The 21,863-nt window shown below is 51.1% G+C and overlaps 1 protein-coding gene across 1 annotated transcript; it reads right to left on the bottom strand.

Annotated features, from left to right (window-relative positions):
* Nucleotides 1-5,788: 5,788 nt before the first annotated feature.
* Nucleotides 5,789-20,698, bottom strand: HAX1 (HCLS1 associated protein X-1). Its single transcript, XM_077321677.1, has 8 exons — nt 20,546-20,698; nt 19,315-19,544; nt 17,396-17,565; nt 16,081-16,135; nt 10,511-10,623; nt 8,332-8,449; nt 6,837-6,931; nt 5,789-5,919 (listed from the first exon to the last, which is right to left on the bottom strand). Exons 1-7 carry the CDS (start codon nt 20,596-20,598, stop codon nt 6,846-6,848), a joined length of 825 nt encoding a protein of 274 aa, XP_077177792.1. The 5' UTR covers nt 20,599-20,698; the 3' UTR covers nt 5,789-5,919; nt 6,837-6,845.
* Nucleotides 20,699-21,863: the final 1,165 nt, after the last annotated feature.

The following is a 21,863-nucleotide window of genomic DNA, read 5'->3' as shown; positions in this document are numbered from 1 at the left end:
AGGCTGATATCTTTATTTTTCCATATTCGGTTCATGCTTAACATTGTGTTCCACCCAGCGTTATTCGCCGTTTGAAAGAGTGGGCTATAAAAATAATCACTTGTTATTAATACAGCCATATAACCTGCAGCTTGGCAATTTGGATAGATGGATGTCAAAATTTTTCTCACTCCCACTAAGGGCCAAACCACAGGAAATCACAGTGCGTTCATTCATTGAGAGCCAGTTTAATGTCATGGTTAAGAGCAGCGGTGTCTGATCAGGAGAACCAGGTTTAATTCCCCACTTTTCCTCCACATGCAGCCAGTTGAGTGACCTTGGGCCAGCCACAGTTCTCTCAGGGATCTCTAAGCCTAACCTACCTCATAGAGTGCCTGTTGTGGGGAGAGAAAGGGAAGGTGACTGTAAGCTGCTTTGAGATTCCTTTGCGTAGTGAAAAGTGGGGTATAAAAACCAGCTCTTCTTTTTCTTCTAATCTGGAGAACTGGGTTTGATCCCCCACTCATCTACACATAGCCAGCTGGGTGACCTTGGGCCAGTCACAGTTCTCTCAGAGCTCTCTCAGCCCCACCTTCCTCACAGAGTACCTGTTGCAGGGAGAGGAAGAGAAGGTGATTATAAGCTCCTTTGAGACTCCTTCGGGTAGTAAAAACTGGGGTACAAAAAAGCAGCTCTTCTTCAAGATCGCACAAAGTCGCAGTTTCCTTTTGAAAAGACTTCACAGTGACACAAACACACCCACACCCACTTGGAATTATTCCAACATATTACTGTGCTGTGGCCAGCTTCCACAATATCGGCCATCGCCCGCTTAATATTATATTAATGTCTTTCCGCATTATATTGTTATACGGCTTTTCAATCAACATTAATGGTACCGCGGGGAGTGTTTACATGTGATTCAAGCTGGATTTTATTTGTTATGAAAGGAGTTGGGTGATGGATCACCCCAAACAACCAAATCCACGGGACTCCAGAAACCTGTTTGATGGTCAAGCTGATCCAAAGCCCACTTAAGCAGCCTTCTGCCCCCATTTAATTTGCAGTTCTTATTTCCGAGGACGTGCGTATGCAGCCGAACGCAGGTCAGGCAGGGCCAAAGCGCCAGAACTGATTGGCAGATGATTCAGGGCCAAGAGAAAGGAACATTAGATTAGGAGAGATGGCCCCAAGTGGCAGCAATCCATAAAACCAAACTGGCCATAAATCCGTCACCCACATGTCTGTTTTATATCAAGTGTAAGAGGGCCAGCTCTGAATTGGGAAATTTTGGGGAGATTTTTATATCAAGTGTAAGAGGGCAAGCTCTGAGTTGGGAAATTTTGGGGAGATGTTTATATCAAGTGTAAGAGGGCCAGCTCTGAGTTGGGAAATTTTGGGGAGATTTTGGAGGAGAATCCAGGTTTTAGAGAGCATCTCATCGGGATCCAATGCCTAGGGTAGCACCCAGAGAGCTCCTGCTATTATAACTGAATTCCAGATGACAAAGATCTATTCTCCTGGAGAAAAATGGCTGTTTTTTGGGGGTGAACGCTGTAGCCGGCTGATAGGGATGTCAGTCTCCAGGTGGGACCCTGGAATTCTAACATCTCCAGCCTGAAGAGATCAGTTCCCCTGGAGAAAAGGGCTGTTTGGGAGCATGGACTCCATAGCATTATACCCCATAGCATTACACGCCCCACCCCAAATCCTGCCCACGCCCAGCTCCACCTGCAAGGTCTCCAGGTATTTCCCCACCCAGAGCTGGCAACCCTTTGTAAGCATCTCCACCACCTCACCCCCCGAGCACCACCAGCCTCAGGCTCTGTAAAAGCATTGCCAGCTTCTTCTCCTGCCTCTGTTCTTACGCCGTTCCCAGCAGCTCAACCCAAACCGGCAGATCTAACAGGGGAATCTTAACGGCCACATATCTCTGTGCCTTTCATATTTTCCTTGCTAGGGGAAACGTTCACTGCGACATCTTTCATGGGCCTGGGCCAGGAAAAGCAGTAGAGATCTCTGCACGGTGGTGGTGGGGCCTCCCAATCGATGCCGGGAATCTTACCTGGCCAGGCTCCACAAGCTAGGTTTGCGCTTTTGGAAGATGCTCGGCAAGCAGGCAATTCAGCTGCCTCAGCACAGCCCACTGTGGAGCAGTGGTGGTGCAAGAAAGGTCCGCCGGTTGGATTTCTGCCTGACAGAAGTACTTCAATTTCATTCTGCTGCCGTGCACCAACATGGATGCCCAGCTCAATTTGCATTTTAAAGGGTGCAGGAGTCAGCTCGAGTTCCTAGCTCCCAGACATTGCAGTAATTTCTAGAGGAGTAAGGCCAAGAGAGTTTAATTTTAGGTAGCTTTTCTATGCATAAACTCCTCTAAGCTGCCAGAGACTGTGGTTGCCAGCTTTGAGTTGGGAATTTCTGGAGGTATCCCCAGGCCCCACCTGGATGTTGGCAACCTTCAGACTCAGGCAACTGAGGAAGGATAACTAGAACCTCTCCCCCCCCCCAATACAGTAAGAAGTTATTCTTCCCCCTTGAGCTGAAGCCAAACCTTTGGCTGGAAAAGCTGTGTTTACACTTTGTTTCCCAGCTGCTGCCATGACAACGGGGCCTAGTGGTACCCAGGTGGGCCTTCCCATCTTGCCAGGCCACAAAGTCACGTCAAAGCAGGCCGCTGTGGTCAGGGCCAGGATCACCTCCCAGCCCTTAATGAAAGGGGCTCCTTTGGAAGGTGGGGGCGGGATTTCTTCCCAAATTGCAGAGCAAGAGGTTTATCTGTCAGGCAGCTCCCGGGCCTTTTCTTTCAACCATTTCAGAGACCACGACGTTGGCCAGGTCTGGATGCAAACATCACAAGCTCTGGAAAACGTGCAAGAAAAGTCGCAGAGAGACATTGAGAGGCCGGAGAGAAGATACTGGAGAAAAGCTGTTGTTGTTGTTGTTATGTGCAAAGTTGTGTCCGACCCATTGCGACCCCATGGACAATGATCCTCCAGGCCTTCCTGTCCTCTACCATTCCCCAGAGTCCATTTAAGTTTGCACCGACTGCTTCAGGGACTCCATCCAGCCACCTCATTCTCTGTCGTCCCCTTCTTCTTTTGCCCTCGATCGCTCCCAGCATTAGGCTCTTCTCCAGGGAGTCCTTCCTTCTCATGAGGTGGCCAAAGTATTTGAGTTTCATCTTCAGGATCTGGCCTTCTAAGGAGCAGGCAGGGCTGATCTCCTCTAGGACTGACCGGTTTGTTCGCCTTGCAGTCCAAGGGACTCGCAAGAGTCTTCTCCAGCACCAGAGTTCAAAAGCCTCAATTCTTTGACGCTCGGCCTTCCTTATGGTCCAACTTTCACAGCCATACACTGCAACTGGGAAGACCATAGCCTTGACTAAACGCACTTTTGTTGGCAGGGTGATGTCTCTGCTTTTTAGGATGCTGTCCAGATTTGCCATAGCTTTCCTCCCCAGGAGCAAGCGTCTTTTAGTTTCTTTGCTGCCGTCCCCATCTGCAGTGATCTTGGAGCCCAGGAAAATAAAATCTGTCACTATCTCCATTTCTTCCCCATCTATTTGCCAGGAATTGAGAGGGCCGGATGCCATGATCTTTGTTTTCTTGAGAAAAGCTAGCCGTGTAGAAATTGTGGGATTATTTCCTATTAGATCTACAGCAAGAATACTAATTGTTCCTGTTTTGTATGGTTGTTGCCCTGAATCATAACCAGCATATATTCTGACCCAGGCTGACGGAAGTGACAAAGTTCACCTGGAAGGTCAGGTTGGGCTATCGTGGCAAAGTGGAGATAGCGATTTCTCTATTCTGCGCAAAATAAACCTTTCTCTTTGCTTCACCCAGTTTTCTTGGCTGATTTACTTTGGAGTATTGGAACATTTGCTATTTTGGGTGCATTTGCACCAAGATTATAGGCCTAACAATATGGCTCCCAACCTCCGTCAGAGAGTTCCTGGAATTACAACCAGTCTCCAGACCACAGAAATAGCTCATTTAATTCGTTTATTTATTTAACAATATTTGTTCTGCTTCTCCTAGAGAAAACAGCTGCGTTGGAAGGTGGCCTGCACAGCATTATACCCTGCGAAGACCCCTCCCTTCTGGAATTTCCACTCCCCTCAAACCTCCATTTCCTGAAACCGGAGGTGGTAAACCATCCATGAAGCCAGCCAAGAACCCAACTGGATTTTTCTTACAGCAAACTTGATTGTTGGATTCAATCGGCATCATATCTTGAAATGGGCTTGCTTAATCGACCAAAACGTTTTTTTTATCATGTTTGTAACCCACCTTTGAGTCCCAGTGAGAAAGGCAGTCCTACCAACCCCCTTGTGGGGTCCCGCAGGGTGGGATTCTCTCCCCAATGTTATTCAACATCTTTATGCACCCTCTAGCCCAGGGGTAGTCAAACTGCGGCCCTCCAGATGTCCATGGACTACAATTCCCAGAAGCCCCTGCCAGCATTCGCTGGCAGGGGCTTCTGGGAATTGTAGTCCATGGACATCTGGAGGGCCGCAGTTTGACTACCCCTGCTCTAGCCCAACTGGTCCAGAGCTTTGGCCTTGGGTGTCGACAATATGCACAAGACACCCAGCTCTATCACCGGTCGGATGGTCCACCAGATGCCTTTCCAACCGCATGGGACTGGTGTTTGTAGAGCCACAGGGCCAGAAATGAAAGGAAAGAACAGACCTAGAGGTGCTGACCGCTATTTTAGCGCATTTCTAAGGATTTAATTTTAAGGGCTCTGCGCTCTGCGGGTGAAAAATCTGCTGGTCGTTCCCGGCCCTAGGGAAGCACGAGTGGCCTCGGCCAGGGCCAGGGCCAGGGCTAGGGCCTTTTCGGCTCAGAAAGGTGTGTGTGTAGGGGGGGTGGGATTCCCAACAGAACTCCCACAAGGGAGGTAGGCAGGGGGGCCCAGATGGATAGTTGAGGTGCGGCCCGGACCTCAGCCTAGCACCTGGTGGAAGAGCGCCATTTTGCAATCCCTCCATGAGGGCCTGCGTCCCTGCTGGCAGCTCATTCCACCAGGCCAGAGCCGGGGCTGAAACGGCCCCGAATCTGGTCAAGGACAGACACACTCTTTACGGCTGCGGATCGTCAGCAGATTGGAATTTGCTGATTGCAGAATGCTTCAGGGGGCATATGGTGTATACCCACCTGGGGTCCCTCCCCTCCCTGAATCCTGGGGTAGTCCGAAATATCCAGCATCTTCCCAACCCACTTCTGGCAACTGTACTCTGCAGGCAAGAGAAACCCTGCAGGATCCCACTGGGAGTTTCATCTTGTCCAGCATCCTATTCCCCTCTGTGGTCGTCCAACTGCATTCGGGAAGCAAACAAAACAAGCCTCTGAGTTAACAGCCCTTCTGTGATCTTTGTTTACAGCGTCAGGGGTTCATGTATACTGCCTCTGAACATGGAAGTGCCATTTGGTTTTTACAGATCACAGCCGGAAGCGAAACCCTTCCTCCTCTACAAGATAAGTTCATCTTATCTTTTCCTTCAATTCATTCAACCTACCTTTCTCCCCAACGGGGACCCAAAACGGCTTAAGTCGTCCCCCTCTTCTTCATTTATCCTCGCAACGACCCTGTGAGGTAGGCTGGACTGAATTCAAGAATACACTGCACAAAGAAGTGAAGCCTTCTCTCCCCCCCCCCCAGACCGCCTCAGCCTCAGCGTTATTAAGAGTATAATTAACAAGGAAGAAGGACTGCAGATTTTGAAGGAGTCAAAAGGGGTGGCGAGAGGAAGACCAGCTGGAGGAAAGCTTTGGCTACCAGAAAATCACGTGGACAAACCTCAAGCATAAATAGAGACTTTATTATATCTTTTCTAGCTGCGAGGACTTCCCAGAACGACATCCAAGACAGGGGTGGGCAGGCACAACTACAGTTTTATCTCCTGGAGCCATGTGGAAGCTCGGTGCAAATCTAGAACATAATCAGAGGCCATGAGAGAAAGGGGAAAAAAGAAAAACACGTACACACACCCCTTTGCTTCTTTGCTCTAATCGTGGCTGAACTTTAGACCAGGGGTCCCCAGGGGTCCCCAAGGTGGCACAACACTTAGACCAGGGGTCCCCAAGGGCCAACACTTTTCTTGGTGCCCACCAAGTATTTTTAAAGGGGGGGGGAGAGATGGGGCTTTTGTCCAGCAAGGCTCCTGATTGGCCAATGGAGATTTGACTGGCTGTGCAGATTTCTTTTTCAAAGTTACTTTGGGGACAGCTGCCGGCACAGCATAGTGTGACCGAAGGAAAGCCACAGTGGCCGTTCCGTGGCTGGCTCCACCTCCCACGCCAGCCGTTTTGGGGACGCCCATCCTGTGGCTGCACCCCCACACTGAATGTCAAAGGTGACTCAGTCTCAAAAAGGGTGCCAGATGGAGGATAGAGCAGAATTGTTCTCTCTTGCCCCGGAGGGACAGACCAGAACTAATGGGATGAAATTAATTCAAAAGAAATTCCATCTAAACATCCGGAAGAAGTTCCTGACAGTTAGAGCGGTTCCTCAGTGGAACAGGCTTCCTCGGGAGGTGGTGGGTTCTCCATCTTTGGAGATTTTTAAACAGAGGCTGGAGAGCCATCTGACGGAGAGGCTGATTCTGTGAAGGCTCAGGGGGGTGGCAGGTTACAGTAGATGAGCGATTGGGATGTGAGTGTCCTGCAGAGGGTTGGACTAGATGACCCAGGAGGTCCCCTCCAACTCTATGATTCTATGACACTATGACCACTTCAGGGGTTTCTCAATGGAAGAAAAGTTGAGAAAGGCTGTTGTAATCTAAAAGGACAGGCTGGTTCCCCAAAGGGCCTCCTGCCCTCCCATAGTTCACCTCTCCCACTACCCACCAGGGCAAACTACCGGCCCTGGAACCAGCGGCGGAAGAAGACATCCAGGATGGAAGAGGAGTCGTCCATGCCCCCTCTTGGGCTCACCAAGTCACCTAGGGGAGAAACAGCTCGATTAGCAGGAAGGCACCCCACCGGCCTGATGCATTAATCCACACTGATTTTTATCAGCATCCGAAGCATCATTTTCTTCTCACAAGATCATGGCCTGTGTGTGTGTGTAGTGGGCATTTTGCAAAACCTGCACAAATCAGAAAAGGTGCACAAAGTTCCTTCTTTTTTTTGCAGAAAGGTTTCTGTGATTTTTTAAAAAACTGGATTTGCAGAATGCATGCTTTGCTAGGGACAAGGGATGGAGGTGGAAGGAGACCGAGGCCACGTTGCCGGTGTCGCACAGGAAGTGACATCTTCACGCAAGTGACTTCTGGGTGACACTCTGATACCTGGGCAAAAAACTCTATGGTAAAGCCAGCTTCTACCAGAGAGTTTTTGCCCAAATACCAGAGCGTCACCCAGAAATCGCTGATGTAATTATGTCACTTCTTATGAAATGCTCACAATGTGGCCTAGGCCTTCTTCTTCCTGCTGGTGAGACCCCCTGCCAGCCAACTGATCAGTGACTGTGGGCAGGACCTAGCAGTGCCCCCTCATCCCACCGGGGAATCTGGAAACCCAACACTAGTTTGGTGACATCAGAAGGGCACTGAAATCTCCTAACCACCAGCACACTCTCTAGCTTTTGAGATTTCCACTGGCATTCGTCACATGCTTTTGTGCCTATTTTTTGCCACTTATAAGGACTAGAAACTTGCTTTTCAAAATATAAAAAGGAAAATAAAGTCCTGAGGAAGGGGAAGACTGGCCCATCCCCAATATCAGGCCATCGCTTGGGGTGAGTCTGGGGAGGGAGGGAGGGAGGGAGGATATTCCCTCTCTGTACTGGACCAAATCAGGAACTACAGACAAAAGTTGCAGTGATATAAAGACCTAGAAGGTTTCTAGAGGACACTGAAGTTATACCATCCCCAATGAGGATTTTTTGAATAACTCATGTGTTGCACTTAAATCGTTGGCAATCATAAGGACTAGAAAACTCCTCTTTCTAACAAACAAAAAATGAAATCTGGTCTTCTTAGGAAGAAGATTTAAAAAATATACCCCACTTCCCTTTACCCAAAGGAGTCCCAAAGCTGCATACAAACACTTTTCCCTCCTTCTCCCCACAACCAGACACCCTGTAAGGCAGGTGGGCCTGAGAAAGCTCTGAGAGAACTGTGACTGGCACAGAGTCACCCAGCTGCCGGAAGAGTGGAGAATCAAACCCGGTCCTCCAGATTAGAGGCCACTGCTCTTAACCATCACACCATGCTGGACAAATGTTGTGTGCCACTGTTCTTGCAGGAATGCAATACACAACGCCTCATTTTTCCACTTGGGATCATTAGTTTCCAAATCCCTCCCCAAAATATATGGGTTCTTTTCTCCTGCAACTCACCAGACTCGCTCGGCCGGCCTCCTTCGAGCCCGTGGTAGGGCTCCCCTCTGCTCTGCCGGGAGACCACGGTCTCTTCGTGGCCGTGGCTGTCTCGGACCGTCCGGCGTTCTTCCACAGTCTGAAGTGAGAATGGAGGGGGTCACTTTTAGGGAGAAGAGGCCTGTCGGTAGTTAAAAGAGAGCCAGGCAGAACGTCCAGAGGATTCTAACAGAGCAACGGTCTTCCATGGTTCAATTTTAGGATTCCTGAAAGCATAGCCAGATAGGACGCCAGGCTGATTTGTTTTTCTGAGGTGCGTTGTCTTAAATTGAGGATAATTGACTGGGGGCAGGAAGCTCTGCTGCATTGCTCCCTTCGATGGCTGGCAATTTTTGAAAAACAGCACTTCACGGACGCTGGATCTGAAGAAATGTGTTTGCTGGCCCTGTGCCGAAGGTCCTTGGTTAGCATGAGTTCCCCAAACTGCAAAACCTTTGTTTGTGTATTTATTTAGGAATTTATACCCTGCCCCCTCTTGGAATGCCATCTCGGGGCAGTTTACACAAATGAAAACACGATAAAACCGATATATTTGGGTGCAAAACAAGCTAAAACAACAAAAACAATTGCAAACTGCACTTGGTCATTATCGCACCAGCCTTTATGGGTCATGGAATCATAGAATTGGAAGGGACTTCCAGGGTCATCTAGTCCAACCCCCTGCAGAATGCAGAAAACTCACCACTACCTGCCCACCCACAAGGGACCCCAATCCCATGCCCAGATGGTGCCCACAGAATAACACCAGACTCCTTGGTCATTCTGATATGGAGGAAATTCGCCTTCAACTCCAATGGGTGATTCATCACCACGCTGGCCCACCAGATGTTCGGCTAAGGAGGAATCAAGGGGGGGAACAGAGGGCAGTGGAAGCCTGAGATTTCACTGGAATTGTTGCTGTTCATTGTTAATCAGCTGGCCACAACCACAGGCCTGATGGAAGAGGTCCGTCTTGCAGGCCCTGCAGAACTCATGGCCCTGATCTCTCCTGGGAGCTCTTTCCTCCAGGTTCTGGTTGAGGCCTGACGGATTTCCTCGGGGTCAGGGTTCCTCAGTTGATTAGCTCTCTGGGGAACCCATTCAGAGAGGCGGTCCCTCAGATACACAGGGCCCAGACCACGTAAGCTGGCAGGGGCTTCTGGGAATTGCTGGCAGGGGCTTCTGGGAATTGTAGTCCATGGACATCTGGAGGGCCGCAGTTTGACTACCCCTGGCTTTGACGGTTCAAATCAAAACCTTGAACCAAGCCCAAAATTCAACCGGAAGCCAATCCAGCTGCTGATGCAGTTCTGGCTTGCTGTGGGCTCTCCACGGTGCCCATGCGAGAACCTGGGTGGCTGCATTTTGCACCAGCTGTAGTTTCCGGAGCAGGCTCAAGGGTAGGCCCACATAGAGCGAGTTACAGTAGTCTAACCTGGAGGTGACCACTGCATGTATTGCAGTGGCCAGGTAGGGCGCTAGTAGCCTAGCCTGGGTAAGGTGGGAGAACGGGAACCGAAACCCAACCTGAACAAAAGTCAGGAACCCAAAAGTTGAGCTGCAAAAGCAATATTAAAAAATCTTACAAATATTTATTAAACAAAGTCTACTGGAAGAAAGAAGAAGGGGACGACAGAGAATGAGGCGGCTGGATGGAGTCCCTGAAGCAGTCGGTGCAAACTTAAATGGTGCTAGCCGCCTGCCAACGTCGGCCCGCATGGACAGGTCGCAGCGTGTGGTTTTCCTAAGTTCGCATGGGGAGAAATAAGCTGCGGAGTTCCTCATGCACATGGGAAACATTGGGGTGACCCAATCGTTTTCACTCTGTGCTCGGAGCCCTTCCGGCATCTCTGCTTGTGCGGAGACGGCTGTGCGTGTGACACATGAGATCCAAGAAGGGTTGCCAACCTCCAGACCGTGTCTGGAGATTTCTCAGCACTGAAACTGATCTCCAGACGACAGAGATCAGCTCCCCAGGAGAAAGTGGCAAGTCACGGGAGTGCTTTATGCTTTGCTGGGCTCCCCCCCTAGCCTCCACCCACCCCAAATCTCCAGGAATTACCCAGCTCAGTCTGCTGATTCATCCCTCTGTCTCCTGCAAACTGAACACCGATGGGGGCGGGCACCCACACCCTCGCCCTGGCAAGACCCCTGCACTCACCCCATCGGGGGCCACCACTTTGGTGACCGAGATGCTTTTGAAATAAGACCGGGGCTGCGGGGCTGGCGAGAGGATCGTCTCGAGTCCCTCCGATGTGACGTGCGAGTCCAGATCTGTGGGGGAGACAGTTTCATATTATCGTGAGAAAGTCCTTCTCAGCGTTTCCTTTGGTGGTGGAAAGCTCTGCTAAGTGGCTGCCGGGTTTCCAAGGCAAGTGACGTTCAAAGGGGGTCAGGCATTGCTTGCCTCTGCGTAATAACCCCACTTCCTTGTTGGTCTCCCATGCAAGGACTAACCAAGGCAGACCCTGCTTAGCTTCCAAGATCTGGCGGGGGAGGAGAAATTGGTTCTTAGATGCCGCTTTTCTCTAACCGAAGGAGGCTCAAAGCGGCTTGCAGTCGCCGTCCCTTTCCTCTCCCCACAACAGACACCCTGTGGGGTGGGTGAGGCTGAGAGAGCCCTGATATCACTGCTTGGTCAGAACAGCTTTATCAGTGCTGCGTTGAGCCCAAGGTTACCCAGCTGGCTGCGTGTGGAGGAGCAGGGAATCAAACCCAGATTAGAAGACAGGACATCTAACCACTACACCAAGCTGGCTAGCCTGGGACATCCAGATTAGGCTGGCTCCCCTTGCTGACACCATTTCTAGCCAGGTCTGGTGCTAGGGCTGGTCTTCAGGGCAACTCACACATCCCAGCTTTGAGTATGCACCCCCCAGTCCAGCAGTCGTGCATAAACTGTCAAACTGGGGACATTCAAATCCCCACTCAATTGCAGAACTTACACACTTGGGCCTGACCTACACTGCAGGGTTGTTGTGAAGATAAACCGATGGAGGGGAGGATCGTATACACAGCCTTGAGTTCTTCAGAGGAACAGCAGAGAGCAAGTAATCATTACAACCTTCCAGGACGTTCAGTTGCTGACCTAAGATTGGCAGTTCTCTTACAAAGGAATTTCAAAGGGAGATTAGATAGGGAGACTGCTGAATTGCGACTGATAAGAAAGGACTCTAATCTGGAGTTGAATTGCAACCAATAAGGAAGCTCCCGACCATGTGTCCTCCTGGACCGAATCAAGATCTCGGTTTCCTGTCTCTCAACCAATGCTGATTCTCCATACCTTCTTGCCCTCATGTATCCATTCACGCCTGCTATCGCCATTTGGGATCTGAAATCATTCCACTCTCCATAATAAAAGGGCAGATGGACTTGCATTCTAGTTGTACCTGAAGAAGCAAGCAGTGACTCACGAAAGCTCATACCCTTTAAGGTGCTGCTGGGCTCTTTACTAAAGCAAGGCCCTCCTATGCGAAAGAGTAAAACACCACCCATAAATTGCCAGTGATGCACGCTGCAAGTCAGAAATATGAACGCTCATCTAGAAGAAGAAGAAGAGTTGGTACTTATATGCCGCTTTTCCCTACCCGAAGGAGGCTCAAAGCGGCTTACAGTCGCCTTCCCATTCCTCTCCCCACAACAGACACCCTGTGAGGTGGGTGAGGCTGAGAGAGCGCTGATATCACTGCCCAGTCAGAACAGCTTTATCAGTGCCGTCATATTGGAATCCCTGCTGCCAGGGGCCCAGATCGGTCTGTTCTTTGGGTATCTTCTGCCCACCCCTCTAACAACTCCTTTCCTAGAGCCAAAAAAAAAAAAAAGCAATATGAAGAATCAGAAGAAAAAACCTAGATTATATGTCTTTTTGTTGGGGGGGGATGTTAATTTTCTTTGCCTCATTCCACATGCTTCCCAAGCGAGCCACAGATGGGCCTCTGCTCTGTATGTTTATCCCAACCTCTTTGGAAGCGGCCAGAGCTTCCTGTGGCAGGGAATCCCACCTGTTAATGAGCCTTTGAGTGAAGACGGACTTCCGTTGTTCCATTCCAAACCTCCCTTTCATATCTTCCATGAAGTGGCCTCGGGTTCTTGTGCCGTGAGAAAGGAGAAAAGTCCTCCTCCTTCGGCCTTCTCCAGCCCAGGCCTAATTTTGGAAACCTCTCTCATGCCTCCCCTCAGTTGTCCTTTCACCCGTCACGGCAAAGTCATTTGGTCTGGCTGCTTTCCCTTAATTCTTGTGCTGTTTTTAGAGCAACCTCTAACCTTTGATCTGGTGGCTGAGGACAAACTCCCAGGGTTCAACTCCCTGTGGGCCACATGATTTCCACCCATAAGGTTTCTGCAAGAGAATCCATTTCTCTTCCATCTTCGCTCTTACTGGGCTGTCATAGAATCATAGACTAATAGAGTTGGAAGGGATCTCCTGGGTCATCTAGTCTAACCCCCTGCACTATGCAGGACACTCAATCCTTTTTGCTCATCCACTGTCACCTGCCACCCCCTTGAGCCTTCACTGAATCAGCCTCTCCATCAGAGGGCTCTCCAGCCTCTGTTTAAAAATCTCCAAGGATGGAGAACCCACCACCTCCCGAGGAAGCCTGTTCCACTGAGGAACCGCTCTGACTGTCAGGAACTTCTTCCGGATGTTTAGACGGAATTTCTTTTGAATTAATTTCATGCCATTTGTTCTGGTCTGTCCGTCTGGGGCAAGAGAGAACAATTCTGCTCCATCCTCCATATGGCACCCTTTTAAATACTGTCGACTCGACCCTCTCTGGCATCCAGACCCCTTCCACTTCTGGCTCTTCCCTCTCCATCCTTCTGATGTAGTTTATCTCCAGGGAATGTTACATGCCACTGATTATCCCCCATCCCAACAAGTTTTTGAAATGCCCACAGGGTCTACATTCTTCTCTGGCACTAAGCATTTCAGCTCCCCCAGGGTCGCTATGCAGAGGCAGGCAAAACAGAAAATCCAGCTGTCTGTCTAGAATCATAGAGTTGGGAGGGGAATCCTGGGTCATCTAGTCCATCCCCCTGCACTATGCAGGACACTCACAACCCTCTCGCTCATCCACTGTCACCTGCCACCCCCTTGAACCTTAACAGAATCAGCCCCTCCATCACATGGCTATCCAGCCTCTGCTTAAAAATTTCCAAAGATGGAGAATCCACCACCTCCCGAGGAAGCCTGTTCCACTGAGGTACCGCTCTAACTGTCAGGAACTTCTTCCGGAGGTTTAGACAGAATTTCTTTTGCATTAATTTCATCTCATTGGTCTCTTGCCTTGAAGGAAAGCAGAAAGAGCCAAGCTGACGGCCGCTTAAAGTGCAACCATTTTTCTTGGAGATGTGCCACAGTTGGGGATGCCAGTGTAGGTATCTACCACACCATGATCGGAATGGGAGCCATCGTGGTCCCTGAAAATCATTCGGGAGAAGTACAGGGCTTCAAAGACAATTGTTGCATGAATGATAAGCCTATTCAAAGTATTCAGAGTCCCTGAAGATGACGAATTATATTACTGGAAAACAAGTTCTATAATCTGGGACTCGTTTTGACTCTGCTGCATCTCTAATAAATATCGGGCACTTTCAGGCATTGTCAGCTTGGCTCTTTCCGCTTTCCTTCGTGCCATTCGGCTGACAGGTCTTTCCTTGACTGATGTCTCTTGCCTCAATCTGGATGGCCCAGAACAGCCCAGTCTGTTTGGATCTTGGCAGCTAATTAGGATCGATGTGGGTTAGTCCTTGGATGGAAGACTTCCAAGGAAGTCCAGGGTTGGCACGCAGAGGCAGGGAACAGCAAGACACCTCTGCTCATCTCCTGCCTTGACCTGGACGGCCCAGGAGAGCCCAGTTTGTTCCGATGTTGGCACTAGTCAGGGTCAGCCTGGGTTGGTCCTTGAATGGGAGGAAGACCAGGGTTGGCACGCAGAGGCAGGGAACAGCAAGACACCTCTGCTCATCTCCTGCCTTGACCTGGACGGCCCAGGAGAGCCCAGTTTGTTCCGATGTTGGCACTAGTCAGGGTCAGCCTGGGTTGGTCCTTGAATGGGAGGAAGACCAGGGTTGGCACGCAGAGGCAGGGAACAGCAAGACACCTCTGCTCATCTCCTGCCTTGACCTGGACGGCCCAGGAGAGCCCAGTTTGTTCCGATGTTGGCACTAGTCAGGGTCAGCCTGGGTTGGTCCTTGAATGGGAGGAAGACCAGGGTTGGCACGCAGAGGCAGGGAACGGCAAGACACCTCTGCTCATCTCCTGCCTTGACCTGGAGGGCCCAGGAGAACCCAGTTTGTTCCGATGTTGGCACTAGTCAGGGTCAGCCTGGGTTGGTCCTTGAATGGGAGGAAGACCAGGGTTGGCACGCAGAGGCAGGGAACGGCAAGACACCTCTGCTCATCTCCTGCCTTGACCTGGACGGCCCAGGAGAGCCCAGTTTGTTCCGATGTTGGCACTAGTCAGGGTCAGCCTGGGTTGGTCCTTGAATGGGAGGAAGACCAGGGTTGGCACGCAGAGGCAGGGAACGGCAAGACACCTCTGCTCATCTCCTGCCTTGACCTGGACGGCCCAGGAGAGCCCAGTTTGTTCCGATGTTGGCACTAGTCAGGGTCAGCCTGGGTTGGTCCTTGAATGGGAGGAAGACCAGGGTTGGCACGCAGAGGCAGGGAACGGCAAGACACCTCTGCTCATCTCCTGCCTTGACCTGGACGGCCCAGGAGAGCCCAGTTTGTTCCGATGTTGGCACTAGTCAGGGTCAGCCTGGGTTGGTCCTTGAATGGGAGGAAGACCAGGGTTGGCACGCAGAGGCAGGGAACGGCAAGACACCTCTGCTCATCTCCTGCCTTGACCTGGACGGCCCAGGAGAGCCCAGTTTGTTCCGATGTTGGCACTAGTCAGGGTCAGCCTGGGTTGGTCCTTGAATGGGAGGAAGACCAGGGTTGGCACGCAGAGGCAGGGAACAGCAAGACACCTCTGCTCATCTCCTGCCTTGACCTGGATGGCCCAGGAGAACCCAGTTTGTTCCAATGTTGGCACTAGTCAGGGTCAGCCTGGGTTGGTCCCTGAATGGGAGGAAGACCAGGGTTGGCACGCAGAGGCAGGGAACGGCAAGACACCTCTGCTCATCTCCTGCCTTGACCTGGACGGCCCAGGAGAGCCCAGTTTGTTCCGATGTTGGCACTAGTCAGGGTCAGCCTGGGTTGGTCCTTGAATGGGAGGAAGACCAGGGTTGGCACGCAGAGGCAGGGAACGGCAAGACACCTCTGCTCATCTCTTGCCTTGACCTGGATGCCCTGGGATAGCCCAATCTGTTCAAATCTTGCCAGCTAATCAGGATCAGCCTGGGTTGGTCCTCGGGTGGGACCCCAAGGAAGGCCAGGGTTCCTATGCAGAGGCAGGCAAGGGTGAAACACCTAGCCTTGAAAGGCCTACAGGCTCACCATAAGTCAGCTGTGGCTTGACGGCCCTTGACGCATCTGTAGATACACCGCCCAGTTCACTTATCTGGGAAAGAAGGCGTTCCAGAGAAAGGGAATGTTCCGAGCCACAGGGACTAGAAACCTGTTTTGACTCATGAGAAAGGGAAGGTGAATGCGGTACGACGAGGCAGATCCTGCACTTGTGAGATCCTGCACATGTCCCACATAGCACAAAGGCCCAAGATGCTTTCAACCCCACCAAATAGGTATACATTTCCTCCCAGTCCATTCTGCCAACCATCCACTAACCTCTGTCCTCCTTAGGGGTGTCTTGGAGGTCGGCGGGTGCCGGCTTGACTTCCAGCTGCAAAAACCAAGGGGGAAAAAAAGTTGGGAAGCAAACTTGGACATACAAAAGCAGAGAGTTCTTGGGGTGGACCACTCAGGTCGACAGGTATAGAATTTTCGTGTAATGCTGACCCTACATTTAATTTAAAAAAAAACCCAACTCCCAGTAGAAAACTAGAACATCAGGGATAAAGGTTTAAGGTCATCCTTTCTACCTGCAGGGAGCTCTTATCCTGGGGGAACGCATTCAGGATATATGATTCCATCCTCATGGGCAGGCTTTCTCAGCCAGGGTTTTGTAAAACTATGAGGATTTTGACGGCCCTTGAAGGGTTTCCTGAAGGGCTGGGAGTTCATTTTTCATATGTTTTTTTACATTTGTTTAACACAGGGGTAGTCAAACTGCAGCCCTCCAGATGTCCATGGACTACAATTCCCAGGAGCCCCTGCCAGCATTTGCTGGCAGGGGCTCCTGGGAATTGTAGTCCATGGACATCTGGAGGGCCGCAGTTTGACTACCCCTGGTTTAACATATATTGGGTGATATGACCATATATGGTCATGTCACCTACCCTCCCCCTCCCAAAATGGCCAATGGTGGGCCTGGAGGGGGTGAGAAGGCTTCAGGTGGGCGTGTCCTCAGCTCTGCTTCCCAACCATTTTCTGCATGATTGCGCCAATTCTGGGGTTTCTCAAAAGCCTGAAGAATGTCTCCGGGGTTTCTCAACAGCAAAAACGCTGAGAAAGGCTGCCCACGGGCCTTTCAATCAAACCAGGATTTCGGAGACCCGGGTTCCAAACCCCACTCCTACCCCAGAAACTTGCTGGGTGACAGCTTGCATTGTCTCAGCCTGACCTCCCTGGAGGGTTGTTGTGAGGATAAACCAAAGATAAGTAGAACAATGCAAGTGGTGTCCCCACTGGGAAGAAAGCCAGGGAATAAATTCAGTAAAATAAAAACCTAGATGATCTGTACTCAGAAATACTATGGGGCAGAATTCCACCTACCCGTGCTCTGTTCTCTCTGTTCATGGACAGAGTAGCGTGCTCTCCCTTTTTACCTAGGACAAGTGGCCAAACTGTGTCTCTCCAGATGTTCATGGACTACAATTCCCATGAACCCCTGCCCTATTCTGGCAGGGGCTCATGGGAATTGTAGTCCATTGACATCTGGAGGGCCACAGTTTGCCCACCCCTGATCTACGGCTTTAATGGTGTTCTTTGAACAAGAATCAGGCACTGTCAGAGCAGGCCCCAGCATCGCATAAGCACCTACACCTTGGAACGGATGCCAGGGCCGCCTCTCTGGAACGATGGGCCCGAAATCATCCTGGAGGGCTCGGTCGGGCCTGCGGCTGTCTGGGTATTTGAGCATCGAGTCCCGCACTGTTTGCCTCCTCTCCCGTGAGTGGCTGGCAGACGGTGGCGCCTCTATGCCAGGGAACTCTGTGGGCAGAGATGGGAAATATCAGTGTTAACTCTCCGACACGTGGACCTACCCTACTTCCCCCACTTGGAGGAGTTACCCCCCCCACCAAGTCTTGGCTATGACCAGTTCCAGCTTCACTGATGCCCCTCGAGCAGTGGTATTACCCGTTTAACTTTCCAAACCGAGCTGTCTCAGTGATCGAGGAGGCCTTTGCAAGAGCGCTCCTCTGCAAGCAGTGCAACCCCACAGCTCCTCTGTTATGTGAATCCATTCAGGTGAATGCTCAGATTTTACAGAGTGAAAGTCGTCAATCCACCGTTCAGCCTTAAAACCTAGCATTACAATATGCTGTTTTAAGTTTGACTACATTTAGGTGACCAATTGATGCAATCACTGCCATTTTTATACTGGGTTTCTTAGACTTGGCATCCTTTTGGATCAAACAGCAAAGGATACTGGGGATAGGAACTGCATGGGATTCATACGGATGTTCAAAATATCGCACCTGCATTCACACGTTCCAGTGTTCCCGTAAAGAATCCTCACAGATCCCGGGGAACAAGATCCTTAAGGAAATCAGCTGCTGAAGAATCTCTTGTTTTTATTTATTGATTTTAAACAGCAAGTTTCTAGCCCTCTGAATGCCTCTGGCCTTGAAACCAGGGTCGAATCATTTGGCTGCGACTTGACAGTATTTGACACCAGGGCCGGTTGATTCCATGTAGCACATGCTACAGGCCCCGCACTCTCAGGGGTCCCGTGCGAGGATCAGGGCCATAGCCTCTCTCCTCCAAGGACATTTGGAGTGACACCCCTTTCCTCTATGAGGATCCCCTTCACCCCCAGTCTGGATGCTCCCACTGGAACTGTAGTCTGCTAAGGCCTCACGAATCGGAAAACTGGTTCTGGTGCTACAGGCCCCGCAAATCCTTAAACCAGGGGTGGTCAACCTGTGGTTTGCATTTGCTGGCAGGGGCTCATGGGAATTGTAGTCCATGAATATCTGGAGGACCACAGGTTGACTACCCCTGCCTTAAACCCCCTCCTGCTTGACACGTAACACTTGGACTTGATTTGGTTCCACAAACACTGCCTTGAGCAGCGTCCCACCGACAGGATCCCCCCCCCAAAGCATCATGCCCCATTCATCATCATCATAATCATCATCATCATCACTATAATAGTATTTCAAGTTATTACCCGCCACTCCCAATGACTGGTGGCGGTTTACATTAGTCTGAATAAAATCCCCAATAAAGCTCCCATTAAAACCCCAGACATAAAACCTCATAGATCCATAACCACAAACCAAAAGAGAGAAACAGCGGGAAAAACAATTTGAAACTTTATCCATTCCCCCAGTAGAAATCTCATAGAGGGAGGTGGGAAGAGGATGCTTTAGGATGCTTTGGGCTGATCCTGCGTTGAGCAGGGGGTTGGACTAGATGGCCTGTATGGCCCCTTCCAACTCTATGATTCTACGATTCTAAGAGGGGGGCAGATGGAACCCGCAGCTGCCATACACATCGCTCTATCCTGGAAGAGGGGCCATACAAATCTTCCTTGCTGCACCAGCCTCATCCATAGACCTGGCGGAAGAGCTCCGATTTGCAGGCCCTGCAGAATACCAGAAGCTCCCGCAAGGCCCGCAGCTCCTCCAGGAGCTCATTCCACCAGGTCGGGACCAGGACCGAAAAGGCCGAGGGAATCCCCCGAGGGAATAAGCTGCCAGGTCCTCCATGCCCATCACCCCATCCCCAGCTTACCAAAGGAGCGGGGAGGCAGAGTCCAGGCTCCGACCTCATCGAACAGACTGTTAAAATCCTGGAAGAGCTGGTCGAAGCCAAAGTTGTCGTGGAAGCGCACCCCACCGGGGCCAAAAGTGAAGCCGAAGCCGAAGTCATTGGAGGGTCCAAAGGAGGGGCCTCCGTCATCTTCGTCGTCCTCGTCATCTTCATCCTCCCGAGTGATCCCCCCAAAGAAGGGATCTCGGGATCTGTGGCAACAGGAGGCATCTTAGGGTAAGTAGAGGAGAACTGCAATCATGTTTCTATCCCACCCGTCTTCCAAGGAGTTCCCCCCTCTTCTCAACAACCCTGCAAGGTAGGTGAACTTGAGAGAGAGAGAATGGGCAGCCCTTGAGGTTCTAAGCTGAGCAAGGATTTGTCTTGGGGTCTCCTGAGTCCACGCTTGCCACGAATCCTGCAGCTCATTGGGAGAGATGTTTGCAATTCCCACCCTCTGACACTGCAATATATGTGTTATGCAACACTCGCGACACAGAGAGTAATATTAGAATCATGGAGTTAGAAGGGACCTCCAGGGTCATCTAGTCCAACCCCCGGGACATTTCAAGACACTCACAACTGCCTGCTCGCCCACAGTGATTCCAATTTCATGCCAGTTTCATATCAAAGCAACATTAAATAGCATCTCAACAAATACAGTACTGGTGAGAGTTTAAGGTTGTCTTCCCCACCACTCCCACCAGTGAATTCACGCATCTCAACGAATACATCATAGCAACAGACTGGGTATGGGTCTCAATGGTCATCTAGTCTAACCCCAGCCCCCACTGATCCCAAAGGAAGGCAATAACCCTCCAGGATACCTGGGCCAATCCGGATTGCGGGGGAATTCCTCCCTGACCCCAAAGTGGCGATCGGCATGACCCCGGGTACCTAAGAAAAGACCCTCCCCCCTCCTTCACCGTCTGCCTCAATTCACAGGATCCGCACGGCTGACAGCTGGGCCTATGTTTAAAAAGCGCCTAATTCCTGAATTCCTCGAGCCAGCAGGGCAGGCAGCCACTCACCCGGTGCAGCCGAATCAGCACCACAACCAGCAAAGCTAGGGGAAACTACACCGGTTGGATTTCTGCCTGCCTGCCTGCCGCGGGGGGAGGGCGCAAGGTGGGATATTGTCGGTCCCCCCTTCGTACTAGAAGGCGGGGCGAATTTTTGGGGACCCCCCCCCCCCAGACCACCGGCCTCCCACCTGCGCTCCCCGCGGAAGCCGAAGAAGCCCCGCAGCAGGTCGTAGAGGCTCATTCCCCGGCGGCCGTAAAGCGAAACCGCCCCTCGCTTCCGCCACTCCGCCGCGAAACCACTGCCTCCGCCTCCTGCCGTAAAGCGAGACAGGCCGCGCGGCGCCGCCTCGGCAGGAAAACGATAGAGACTATGGAGGTAGAAGGGCCGCCGCGAGACTCGCGGGAACTTCCTGTCGCTTTCTTTTCCGGAGCTGCGCAGTGTGAGCGCCGAGGCTCGTTTCCCGCCCTCCGTCCCCCGCTTTCTGTTCTATGGGATGGGGCGCGGGATCCAGGGGAAGTCAAACTGCGGCCCTCCAGATGTCCATGGACTACAATTCCCATGAGCCCCTGCCAGCATTCGCTGGCAGGGGCTCATGGGAATTGTAGTCCATGGACATCTGGAGGACCACAGGTTGACTACCCCTGAAGAGCGAGCTTTGTGCGGGCTGAGAGATCTGCAAGGGGCCTGGGCAGCTTGCCTGAAGCAGGGGGAAAGGCCCTGGAAGCTGGGCAAGACAGAGAAGACGACCCTGGTCCTGTGCCGGAGAATGGCCTTGAGCTGATGGGATGATTTTATTAAACTTTGTACACACTGGTTCATCACATAATGACCTGATGTGGGTGTGTATGCTCCATTTCGGATATGACACAAAGCCACCCCTTTTAATGCTGCAGCTATCAAAATGGTATTTCGAAAGAATTCTCTGACATTGTGGATAATTCGGATCGCTCCTCACGATGGGTTAAAACAAACCCAAACTACTCAATGGTGGGCATATTGAGTGGGCTGCAGTACCACGGAATGCCCCACTCCAAAGAATCCATTATTCTCCAGGGGAATGAATCTCTAGTCTGGAGAACTGCAATTCCAGGAGATCCCCAGATCACGCCTGGAGGCTGGCATCCTCCTTTCTCTCAGGGGTGGCCAAACTCTGGCTCTCCAGCTGCCCATAGACTACAGTGACCATGAGCCCCTACCAGCATGTAGTCCATGGACAGTCAGTTTGGCCCTCCCTGCTCTAGCTTTTAAGATCCCCATCCATAACCCTCACACCAAGTGGCTTGATTCCAGCATTTATATTCCCTGCAGCTACGTTTGTGTTGCACTCTTAATTATTAATCTTAAATTATAAAATTGATGGCTGTAACCTGACAGGTGTTTCCCCCCTCCATTTTCTTTTCATGATAAACTCTTACAGCTTACAAAGTTGAGCCCAGTGAAACCTTTTTAAGACCAAGTTTAATTCTGGGTCTAAGCTTTAGGGTGCCAGAATTAAACTTCATTGA

The sequence above is a fragment of the Paroedura picta genome, chromosome 1 (genome assembly GCF_049243985.1).
Source record: "Paroedura picta isolate Pp20150507F chromosome 1, Ppicta_v3.0, whole genome shotgun sequence".
NCBI lineage: Eukaryota > Metazoa > Chordata > Lepidosauria > Squamata > Gekkonidae > Paroedura > Paroedura picta.
This window is presented reverse-complemented; position numbering and strand designations above follow the sequence as displayed.